Genomic DNA, 12,676 nt, shown 5'->3' on the forward strand with positions numbered 1-12,676 from the left:
CCAAGAAAACATGAGACTGGTAGAGAGCAAGAGCTGAGTTGCAGGGCCTGTGAGGATGGCTAACATGAGCCATTGTGTCTGGGCTCCTCAAAAAGCAATCCAATGGGTTCTGTTATACTGGTGCAGATTCTGTCCATGAAGACATCTGAAGCATGTTTTCCAGATTTGTGCCCTCAGGTTTTGCCTACAAGCAGGTTCATCCAGAATTCACATTCTCTAGTACCTTGAAAGTAAGAGGTTTTTTAAACATACAGCACTTTTGGGAAATAATTGAGAAATGTCAGGGTAATTGTGTAGCATGAAAAATGTGGTGAACAAGATATCAGAGGATGTTGTACAACTGGACTCCTACAAACAGGGGTCTAGATAGATGACTGTGACTATCTGCTTCTGCTTTTGTCCCTTTTTATTCTGTTAACAAAAGCATACCTTACCTGTTCTAAAATCTATTAGAAAAAAGAGAGAGAGAGAAAGAACATAATTTTCTTTTAACTCAAAAATCTAAAGGAAACATTCCATTTGAAAGCCAGCTGGCATTGGTGCCAGACCTTACTGAGCTGACAAAGCCTGCTGCTGCAGAAAAAAAGAGGGTCCCCATGTTAATGCACTGGGAAGAGATCAGATGGCATCAGACAAATTGCCCAGTGGAGACTAGCATTTGTTCAGCACATTCTGTCAGCACTGGTGTCTTCTGGATAAGAAATTAAAGGTTTGCAAAGTAGGTGGTGAATGTGATAACTTTGTAATGACTCAACCACTCTATCATAAGGTTGAAGCCAAAGGCCAAATAGAAGAAACTATTTTTAATGGAGAATCAGAGAAACTGGTTTTAGTGGGAAAGCACATTTAGTTTCCTTGTTCTTCTCCATCAATTGCAAACACAAGCATTAACTATGCTGTTTGTAACTGACTCTTCAGAGCAATGGAAAATAAATTCGTCCTCTCACCTACAACAAGTTTACTGTAGTTTTTAGATAATTTAATTTTCTTTCAGTAGTAACCTCCTGATTGTTTATCACCAAGGCTGCTTACCCATTTGGGCATCTTTCCTGCTTGGGGGTCATGATGGTGAAACTGCAGAACCAGCACTGTTACCACCACAGACAGACCAACGATGACCATGATGCTGGCGAAATACTGAGCTGCAAGGAAAAGGAGGACTTGGTTAAGTGGGGGGAAATACAAAGAGCACATAATATTCCTTGGCCATGCCTCGAGATCTGCATTTGGAAGCACTGCATCAAATCTGAACACTCTCTTCTATGGTCTGCTGCACTGGAGCATTTGAGGCGTGCATCTGTTTCAGCTTCCTTCTCCCCTGTGAGGGAAGGCCTAGAACACATGGAAGGTGAAAACTTTGGTTTTTGTCCCTGAGTGTAGGGCTTTGCAGTAAGAACACCTTTGTGCCTGCTGTCAGGACAGTGAGAAGCTGAGCTGACAAAACCCACTGAACACCAGCATTCCCAGTGCTCGGCCTTCCATGATACCAGCAGAGGTGTTGGAGGGAGATGCTGTCATCATGGTGCCTCTGGATCCCTTCAAAAAGTGTCACCAATTCCCCACCTTTGCCCCACGACTGCTCCAGGTGGTTAGGCATATTTCTCATTACTCTTCTTAGCCCTCAAGACCACTTCTTCTAGTTCCTATGAAAGTACCCTACAGCCTCCTTGAATCTTAAATTTAAATCTGCTGTGCAGGAAAAAAAAACAATATCTTGAAAGCCAGAACTGAGGCTTGAAGCCACATCTCCTGAGTGGCTGTACATCTTCCTCATGCCAGGAGTGAGAGTTATGTGCTGGAGTGTAAAGCCGAGTTACCCACAGGGGTATTGACATTTGAAGGCTTCAATGGCAAATACCAGGGAGCATTTCTGTTGGCTGACATAATGGTGCAGTGTGGGAGAGCACATCACACTGCCCCAGACTGCAGCCTCCTGCAACCCACAGCCTTCCCTCCCGCAGCTTGAAGGAAAAGAAAAAAAAATTAAATCAAAGCTCCAAAGCACGTTCTGTTCTGCCTGTGTTTCTTAATACCAAACCCCACTACTCCAGCAGCAAAAAGCTTCAGGAGCAAAAATCTACAATAATGAGATTCTAAGGCCTTCCTGAAAACAAGGTTGCAATTGCTTCAAGAGGTATGGCTTTTCATGACAAGATGAAATATGTATCTAGATTAGAAGAACAGTCCTAAGGGTGAGATGAATTTAAAGGTCTCTGTTGCACTTATTCATGGAGAGGAGAATCAAAAAAGCAGGCAGAAGCAGAGCAAACCAGGTTTCATGTAACATGTCTCATGTAACAGAAACGCAGTAGTGGTGATATTGTTGATTTAATTACTGCCATGAGTCAGTAAATAACTTCCTTTAACTCTATGCATTTTGATACCACCAGACTTCAAAGGCTTGAAATAGTCCATTTAAAATGGCTTTAGCTAGGATTTTTCACATATCCTAGGAAAATTCGTCACCTGGTAAAACTTGAAAACAACCTGATAATATCTGACTCAAGATCCTAGCCAATGATTAGCAGAGGAATTGAGGCACCCAGGTTTTTTTATGCTGTAAACCCAACAAGAGATGTCAGGAAAGTGCTGTATAGAAAAGCTATGAAAGAGAAAACAGTTCTCTCCAGAACAGACTGGGAAACAGAGAGGAGCCAGGGACCCATAAAGAAAGATATTTTATGGTTTTGCCTGGTGGTAGCAAGGAAGAGGCTGGAGATGTGTCATCTGCATTTTGAGGGGAGGAGTAGGTTGCTCCTGTTCAAGGTACACTGAAGTCTTCAGTTGGAAAGTAAGGATGGAGGACATGGTGCTCAAAGTCCTGGAAATGCCCAGGGCTGCTCTAAGGCTGGATTTTGCCAGTCCTGAAGAGCCAAAAGTGAAAGTAGAGGAAAAATATAGCAATGACTGGCAGATCTGCTGGTCTTTCACATCTCTAGCTGGAGACATGATAAAGGCTGTTGCCTGCTTTTGTGAGACAGAAGATAGAACTAATAGCCATTGATCACAAAGGAATTGCTAGATCATGTGCCCATGCATCTCCTTGATTGAAAACCTGACTGTCCTTACAATCTACAACCAGGGATGGCCAAGACCCTGGGTCTAGATTCAGGGACCATTCCCCTGTAAAGGAAGAAAAGGCCTCAAAACTCAGTGGCTATGTCCACAATGGAAAAAAAAAAATATATATATATATGGCTCTGAAATTATATCTTCACTTACTCATAATTTTCTGATCTTTTCTTCTTAAGGTTTAATCCTACATGCTCTCTTTTCTGGCAGGAGTAAAACAGGAGAGCTGTTGAGGAGAACTTCTGTGCTGTCCTCCATGGATCTCCTTAAAAGCATGGCCTAATCTTCCAGTCTGCTCATTTCTGTTCCTGATAGTTTTTTGCCCTTGCACCAGCAAGGTCAAACCCATCACTTGGTGACAGCTACAAGGGCTGCTGTCCCTGTTCACCTGTGAGAAGCCAGTTCAGTTTTGTTATGCCTCAGCAATGGTTGTCAGAGCACGCAGGGGAAGGGTTGCAGGTGCCATGTCCAGGAGACAGCCAGGAGAAGATGGAGGAAAGCCTTGTCTCTGGGTAGACTTTGCCTGGCCACCAGTTCATGTCTCGCATGGGACAGGCAGTCAGCAAGGGAACACCAAAGGCACTGTACCCCAGAGACACTGGAATTGATGGAAAAAGGTCTCTCCCAGTGGCCTGCACTGAGACATTGGACTGGGCCAATGGTCTCCTGTCAGCAGGCAGACTTCAGGAGGAGCTGGAGGCATAAAAAGTACATGCATCATAAGCCTTGGGGGCTCTTTGGGGTCTATTCTATCCTTTGGCTTTTGTCTTTTTAGGGACTTCTTGAGGCTTACACTTTTTTCCTAGCCCCAGATGATCTTTTGGCTCTCCTGCCCTTGCTGGATCTTGCTCACCCTCACATCTGTCCTGCCTTCCCTGTTTAATCTGTGCATCCCTGCCTGGGCCACCTGCATCCAACCCAGCCTTCCCACCCCTGCCATTTTCGCCACAACCCTATCCAGGCTTCTGGACTCCTGCTGGATCCTCCCTCACCTCCTGTGGGGCCGATGCAGGAGCTGTCCACAGGCAGGCAGTGTGCACAGCCCCACCTCAGGACATCGAGGGCACTCCCCAACCTCTGGAGATAACATCTGCTTTTTCCCTCTCTCCCCCTCTCTCCCATTTTTCTTCCTCTTAATCTGTCTTCTCTAGCTGTCTTTAGTAGAGTAAATCCTTTTTGTTTTGTTTTTTGTTGAAAATAAATGGTTCTCAGACACAATGTTTGCCTCGTTTGGATTAATTTAGTTCCTGACCATCCATTATTAAAAGAACTCTTTGCTTTTGCCCACAGTGGAATGCAACATCACCTCTGGCATCCTCTCTAATTATGACTATGAATCGACCTTCTCCAGCAACCCTGTGAGCAGAGAAGCCTTGCTGCTGAAAGGATCAAAATACAGTGCTCATGGATAATACTTCCCTTGGAGCCACAGGACTTCAATCTTCATTCATTCCACCCTAGCCCCACACTGCCCTGAATTAGCAAATTCTGTTTCTGGGTCTCCACTAATGTTGCTGAGCACAGAAATAGAAAGTTCTCCTGTGAGATGGGGCACAGTGGGGGCAAGTAATGAGCTTTGGTCTCCCAAGGAACAGCCTTGGCCTAGCCATCAGACCTTTCTGGCAGTATTTTAGGAACCATCCTAAATCCTTTTTATTCACTTAGTGCTTTGAAGCTGTTGCTCTCACAAAGCCCTACACCCATGTGTCTGTTGGCAGAGGTAAAGGCAAATCTGATTTTACAAGGAAGCTCAGCCCCTTTTACTTAAACTGCAGGAGGAAAATGCTTAACAACTCCCACTAAACATCCCTCTGTGTCCTGCTTGTAACTCCTAGTTACTAGATTATCTTGGAATCTTTAACAATTCCCTTCACTGGGGTAAGTGTCAGGAACAGCAACCCCAGATCAGGGTGTATGTGGAAGACCAGGGATCTGGTTACTGATAATTCACCTGCCCTGAGGCAGAGCTTGGAGGTGTCTGACACATTGTGGAGAGGAATTAGCTCATTTACACTCTGCCCATGGTAGCTGCCACAGGCCAGAAAAATGCATCAGAAGACCTGTGTTTGGAGGCACACAATGTCCCGACTTACACAGCAACATTCCTCAGGGATACTGAGGTCTGTACTAGTCACTTCTAAATGCTCTTCATAGGTTTTAAAACCAGCATGATGATTTCTTCAGCAGAGGTGAGTGAGCAGAACAGCTGGTTTGGGTGCTTGACTGATCTTCAAGAAGTATGAAATATTTGCTCTTGTACAATTGATTTTCTTCCTTTTATTTGCCAGAGGCATTATGTGACATACTATATGGACAGCAGTTTTAACATCTAGGAGTTGTCATCATCTGTCCCAGGACAATCAGAAGATGATCAGGTGCCATCATCATAACAAATATGGATCTAATAAAACCACAGATAGTCTTCTAAAAAGTCAGTGAGAACAGCTATTTATTGTTTGCAGGCATACTCTGATGTCACCCATATCAAAAGGATAGAAGTGATTTGCAATTATAAATTTGAAGAACATTCAGTACCATTTTTGGATGTTTTGTGTCATTATCTGATGTTAGAAAAACACCTTAGGATTATTTTAGAGATGCTTTGGAAGACATACTGCTGAAGTGAAACTGGATTAACTTCAAGGACTGATTAGGGACAGGGTAAACAAAACAGAATCCCTTAGATGGATGTTTCACCTTGATTTTGTAATGGAACAGTGATATTATTATATCATATCATAATCATATCATAATCATATCATATTGTATCATATCATATCATGCCATCAGTTATCATCTAACCCAGATTTGTTAACATAGTCAATCACAAGGACAGTGTATCTGCATTGTGACCAGTCATAGTCTTCTTGTTCCTGTGAAATACTAGGGGAAGGAGGAAAGTGCTGTGCTCAAGTATTCGCATTGATCAAGTTGGACGTTGGATGTCTCCCACTGGTGTTGCTATTTCTGTTCTATCTTTTCAGAAAACATCGGGTTTTGCATGTGAAATGAATAACTGGGTTAGAGCCACTCTAAGTCCAGTAATTTCAGTCATTCGGGGCTGAATGCTTTGTGCTTCTTGTGAGCTCAGAACGTGATATTCACTGCTCCTCCTTCTGGAAATGGCACAGGTGAGAACTAAAGCCTGTGCAGGTTGATGAAAACCTCAGATATGGGCAGAGGGCTTACAACCACCCTTCTTCTTTTCTCCTGTGGTAGGGACCAGGCCTGGTGCTGGGCAGATGCTGTGACAGTCTACAAATGGCAATGGCAGAGTTACTCAGAGACAAAGAAGATCAAAAGATAGAGGAGAAAGTCTCTTTATGACTTACTGTTGTACAAAGACAGCAAAGAAATGCGTAAGTGGACATATGATTATGGTACTTGTGTTTTGAAACTCTTCTCCTTCCACATGCTGCTGAAGAATAGAAATGGGAGTTTGAAAAATACAACTGTTCTCTTATTTCATTTGATTGTATTTTTCTGTAAAGAAAAAACATCCAAAACTCTTGGCTTTGGGAAAAGCATCACTGATCATGGGGAATGAAACTGTAAGAACTGCCATGAATGAGAATTTCTGTTTCATGAAAGAGATTGAGCAAGGGCCTTATTCTGACAAAGTACAAGGCAGGACCATGAAAGGATAGGGGCGAAAACACTCCAAAAACTCAAACAGGGACAGAGTAAAGTGAGATGGCATCAGCTGAGAATATACTGTAAGATGACAAAAAATGTAATAGGGATGAATCTAATTTTCTCTCTAGTCAGAGCAACTAATGCCTTATGTTCACAACTTAAAACAATCTGTAGCTCCTGAAGGTGACAAGGCACCACATTGCTTCCTTGTCCTAGTAATTTCCAGTCCCATTTGCTGTATGACTACAGGCATGAAATCACCCCAAGCTTCTGCTGGAAAGGTACTTAACTACAATGCAAAGTGATCCTGCTTACTGAAATGGTGTAGGCAAGGTAAGGAACAGAAAGGAGAGGACACAGCTGGAAAATATCATCATAATGGAGCCCTAAGCAGCAAGTAAGTTGTGATTTTTTTTTTAAAAAGCAGAGTAGCTTAGTAAAATAAGACAGAGAAAAGCTGTTTTGCTGTTTTTGGAGATGGAGATAACTTTATTTATTGTGCTTAATTTGATAGATCCAGCCAAAATGTCAAACATCACATGGATGTTAATCATAGTTCCCCTTTCAAACACTGTCTGCATACCAGCTTCCTGGTGTTCCCAATTTTCTGCTATAAACTCCTTTTAAAGCAAAATACAGGCTCTTGATCCAAAACCAGTAGTGTTATTTTGGAGAGAGCTAGTAGAAAATAAGGATTTGCAGCACTTTGGAATTGTTTTGGCATGGAAAACAATTAGAAATTATTAACCACTTCTCCTGTGCAAGGGGAAGCCTCGAATTGCACGGTATAAAAAGTGTTTACCAAAGAAACAAATCATCTGACTAGCCTGATACATCTGAACATCTCATTTCAAGATTTCTCTTTTGGGCAGAAGCATGCTTAATCTGCTCTGACAAAGTACTTTGAAAGTGATACTTCCTCAGAGCGTGGGCTAGGAAGGACAGAGAGCTGCTAAGTCAGACCTTATGTATTGCAGCTTTGGTCTAAATCTGAAAGAGCCCAGCCATGGGTGCTGCTGGCTGTTTTTCTGTGTGACTGTACTTTTTGTGCTACCCTGAACTCAAAGCTTGCAGAGCTTCAGGTCAATACAAGTGCAAAGAGCTGTGTGAGGCTTTCAAAGCAGCTTAGGGTCTGTCTCTGCACAGTGTCACCCTGTCCTCACAGTGGTGGGATTGCAGCACAGGAAAAGAGAGGTGAATGTGAGATGGGTGAGTGAAGTGAGTTCTGTACAGCCTGTGTCTCACTGCAAATGGAACAAAAGGTAATCCCGTGGCTTACTAGGGCTGGGGACTGGTGTTTTCTCAAAAATAAAGCATCTGGCACTGGAAGCAGACAGGATCACAGCAGGAGGGGGGAAGTGCAGACAGTGCCATGCGACCCCAAAAGTTTTGCCTCTCTGGAGGTGATATTGCAGGCAGGGGAAAAGAATAGTCAGGATGGTATACTGGTTAGGGTCCTCACTGGCTTGGCCTAAATTTTTCAGAGAAATGGCTTTTGGCAATGTCTGACTTAACATGGGCTGTGGATTGATCTGTCTTTCTGAAAAACTGGCTTATTTTGGTAGGAACTAAGTATTACATCAGGAGATTAATTTTTTTTAAGTCTATGAGCTCAAACTAGCAACTTATCCTGAGGCATTATTGAAGACTTTGCTACAGCAGTGCATGATTAATTTGATTCTGGTCACTGCTTTATTTGGTACCACTGGATGTGGGACCACATGACCACCAACTGTGTAATTTTAAGGAGGCTCTAGCCAAGGGATAGTAATGAAAGGTAGTTAGGAATCTGTATTGACTTTGAGGAATTTTTTCCTTAGTGACTTTTTAAGGCATAATTTCCTAGTCTTAATTATAATGTTGCTTTAGGATAGAAAACACAGTTTTATGAAACAGATCAGGGATATGAAGACTTAAAGGAATTCAGGCATATATCTATTGCCTAAGGAAAGAACTTATCTTTTCCTGAGAATTGGCCATATAATCATTACCAAACCAGATCCTTGTCCACTACTATTTACCTAGAATAATAGAATCATTTAGGTTTGAAAACACCTCTAATATAATTGGTTTCAACCATTCACCTAACAAGGATCACAATGTCTTTATTAAAAAAAAAAAAAAATAGTCCTTACAGTATAGAGATAAATACCTCTAATGTAGTTTTCAGATTAACTACTAGTTCTTTAATTTCAAAAGGCAGAACCTGATCTTGTACAAAGGCTCTAATTAAAATAACAGGATTTGTTAATGATAATATTTGTTTAATTTTGATTTATTTGCTGAACCAGGAAATCAACACACTGGGATATGGTTACGTCTTCCTATGTAATGCACTGGATAAGTTTAATAATAGGGACTGGAAGGTGCACAAAATCCACATGAAATTACTGGCATTTATAGTGTAAAACAAATCTGCATAATTATATAGATTTTTAGAAAGAGAAAAAACAATTGTCTTATACCTGAGCTGTATCACACAGGCTTTATGATTTTACCCAGTGATTAGCACAGTCAGACCAGTAATTGAGTTGTGTAGCACAATTGGAGTTCTCTGCACTTCTGTACATACTTTCACGTAATGAACTCCAGTTTCCTGGACTCTTGGTAAAAGTAACTCTAAAGAGAAAAATTAAAAGTAAGTAAAATCACGACTGCAGCAAGACACACTTCCCACAAGGCATGATTAAGCTACAGTAGGAAGGGTAAATTTAGGACACCGTTGATCTGAAAGTCTTTTAGGAGATAAACTCTAGAGGTTTTAAGTGCCAGGAGGGACTTCAGTACCCTGTAGAGAAAGAATCTTCATTCACAAAGTTGACATGTGCTGGATTCTAGCCAAACAGTTGTGTTTGTAGATGTCACGGGCCTTCAACTCTTTTGATTTAAATGGTTGAGATTATTGCCGTGCTAAGGGTGATCAATGTTTCAAACAGAGACAGAGGCATCCTTCCCTGGTTCAGCCTTCTCCTTTCATTGGCATCTCTGTGGAAGGGCAGGATTCAACTTTTGAAATATTCTGGTGCCTTTCCTTGCATGGATGTGTGCTGCTGAAAACTGGGCTTTGACAAGAAATATTTTCCCTGAAAGGGAGGGTGTGCTAGAGAAGGATGGGAGCTGACATGCCGCTGGGCAAGGAGATACTGATGTGGATGCAAACCCCAAGAAAGCTGAGTGAGAGCAGGTGGCCAGCCTGTCCAACTGGAACATACAAAAGCTCTACCCTGCAGCAGGAGCAGCAGGGTCCTGGTGCTCTAAGGTACTGAGCAGCCAGCTACTGATCCCTAGGCCAAGTCTTGTCACTTTTGTCACTTGCTCTTTACAGAAAAAGAAGTTGACCTGTTTTAGCACATATTAACATGATAGTTGGTAGGCTGCTGAGAAATGGGAATTTCTCATCTGGGCAAGTTGGATGTGTGGAGTAAGAGAGTCTCTGCTTTGGGTGGTTTTATAAAAAGACAGAGAATGCAATGCACGTACAAAGGAAGGGGTGACCCACTTTGCAAAGGTACAAAAAAGGTCCCACTTGTATCCTTCTGATTATTTAATCTGATAGGTGCTTTGTTTGTTATTAACATAATTTGAGGTTCCCCTTAATTAAGAGGAACTAACTTATGATTTCCTCATTACTCTGTAAATATGTTCCAGATCGCAAAAGCTAATACTTTTCTTGGTGTCATATTAGACCAGTTCTCCTTTGCTACCCCAATAAAGATACTCCAACGGCAGTTGTGATATTGTTCCATATTATTAGAGTTCAGTAGTTAAAGCTGAGGTCAGAAGGAGAAGAAAGTACAGCATGTTAGACATTAGTGGCTTTGAAATAGCAAAGGCTGTGAGAGTGCAGGCAGATCCAGAGAGGTATGGATGCATGCTTGTTCCTAAAAATTCAGTCCCTAAAAATATAATGCAGATTTTCAAAGCATTTGGAGTCACATTTTCAAAGTATCTCTGCATCCACATGCATGAAGACCAGTAACAGTGACTCTTCAGCAGATCAGCAAGGAATCTTTCTACTTCAAGATCAAATTATCTGCATCCTTCACAAATCACATGCTTTAGAAGATTTGTTTATTCGTGAGACCTGCTGCTAATCACGCTTATTCTTCAAAACTAGAATGAGCTTTCCAAATGTATTCCTTTTCCTCATATTAATTCTGAGGGTTTTAACTGAACTAGAGATCGCACTGAAAAACTGTGATCATGACCTGGCATATTCAATTCAGCAGCTAAAAAATCCTCTGTGGAATTACTTGTAAGATCACTGTGAGGAAAAGATGCTACGTCCCTTTGTTAGAGTAAGGATAAGGTTTTCAGAACTGAAGATAACGTAAAAGGGCACAGACCAGCTTTGAGCACTTACTGAAAAAGGGCTGTTTTGGTTTGGGTGCAGAAACCTAATGGATAAGCAGTCTCCCTGCGAATTTGGAGTGGAGCAAGAAGATAGGGGCAAGGTTTTAAACTAGAAATGTTGTGGAAGGGAAATAGCAACCCAAATGTAAATGCAGAAGTAGCAGGCAAGGGTTAAATGGTATTGAGTAGTCAGTGCAGAAGAGATGGGGTTGTGGGGAGCGGAGACAGGCTACAAAATTAAAATTTGGGAGCATTATCTGATCATTATGGTTGGTGTCAGAAATCTTAAAACTCATTAATTGAGCCTGGTGTGGGAATAAAAGGCAACAGGAAGAGTTTCTATCACTACACAAACACTATGCAAACGGCTAAACAAGGCAAACACAGACTTGCTGCTGAAAGGAGGGGGTGATTTAGTGACAGTGAACAGTGATAAGGTCAAGACAGTCTATCCTTTGCCTCAGTTTGCATCATCAAGGTCTCTGACAAATCTGTGTTTAGAGATGGTTTAAGGATGAGGAACATGACCAGCAATAGGTAAGGAAGGACTCATGGACTGATTACGAGATCTGAACTTGCCCAAATCCATGGGATAATTGAGAATCCTACAGGGTCATTGCGAGACCAAGGAGAGGGAGAAAGACAGATGTTACATCCACCTCTCAAAAGGACAATCCAGAGAACAAGAGATTTGTCATTCTGACTCTGTCCCTGGGTAAATCAGGCAGCAAGTCCTCAGGGAACATTTCTGGACAGTTGAGGAAGAGCGTGGGGATTGGAAAGAGACATCCAATGTTTAATATGAATAAATCATGTCTGAACAACATGATTGCCTTCAATAACAAATTCAAATATTTGCAGAGAATGAGAGTGTAGTGGATATCATTTACAGCAACTTTAGAAATTCTCTGATAAGCAGAAATTGTCTGTCATTACAACATCAAAGTCCATAAAAATACAAAATTATCATAGCTTTTCTTGGTACAAATCCTACCTTCATCACGGAAGACTGTGCTAATCGAAACTGATCAGGTTAAAACTAGTGGACTGGCCATAGGCAAGTGTACCCTTTGACAAATTCTAAATGGGATTTGTTATGTATTATACACAGCAAAGTTATGTCAACAGTAGTTCAAGATGGCCTGTATCTCCTCCCTGCACACAAGTTTCTCTTAGAACTGTTTCTGTGTCCATTGTGTCCCAGGTATATGCTCTGAAAGAGATTTTATTAGTTTTTTGGAGGCTCCTGTATAACTCAAAGCCAAGAGTCCTGCTGACTTTCACTAAGATGTGTAAGTTTTTTGGAGGCTTTCAGAAACTCTTGCCTATGGGTGCCATTGTCCGTACTGTTGCAAGCTTATTCTCCTTCCTCAGAGTCAGGCCTAGTCTTAAAGCCTTGAAGAGAGATAATGAAGCTGTCTGAGTAAATGCTTTTTTTTTTTTTTTGTCCTAACCATTACATAACTTTTTTGAGGCTTTCATTATACAGTTGTGGGGTGCATCTTCCATTAGCACCTAGATATATTGTTGACTGTTTTGTTCATATCTGCTGTCTAGAATGTGTACTTTAGTCCTGATTTGTACTCACAGGGTCTTTCAGGTAGTGTTCATTCTT

General features: G+C 41.7%; 1 protein-coding gene across 1 annotated transcript in view; it reads right to left on the reverse strand.

Moving 5' to 3' along the window:
- LOC100221863 (neuronal acetylcholine receptor subunit alpha-7-like) overlaps positions 1 to 12,676 on the reverse strand; it is a 59,282-nt gene that overhangs the window by 7,912 nt on the left and 38,694 nt on the right. Inside the window, exon 9 of the mRNA XM_002187662.6 lies at positions 1,033 to 1,142. Within this exon, the coding sequence (XP_002187698.3) occupies positions 1,033 to 1,142 (110 nt within the window). The remainder of the gene's footprint in view (positions 1 to 1,032; positions 1,143 to 12,676) is intronic.

This window comes from Taeniopygia guttata, chromosome Z, assembly GCF_048771995.1.
Source record: "Taeniopygia guttata chromosome Z, bTaeGut7.mat, whole genome shotgun sequence".
In the NCBI taxonomy this organism is placed as follows: Eukaryota; Metazoa; Chordata; class Aves; order Passeriformes; family Estrildidae; genus Taeniopygia; species Taeniopygia guttata.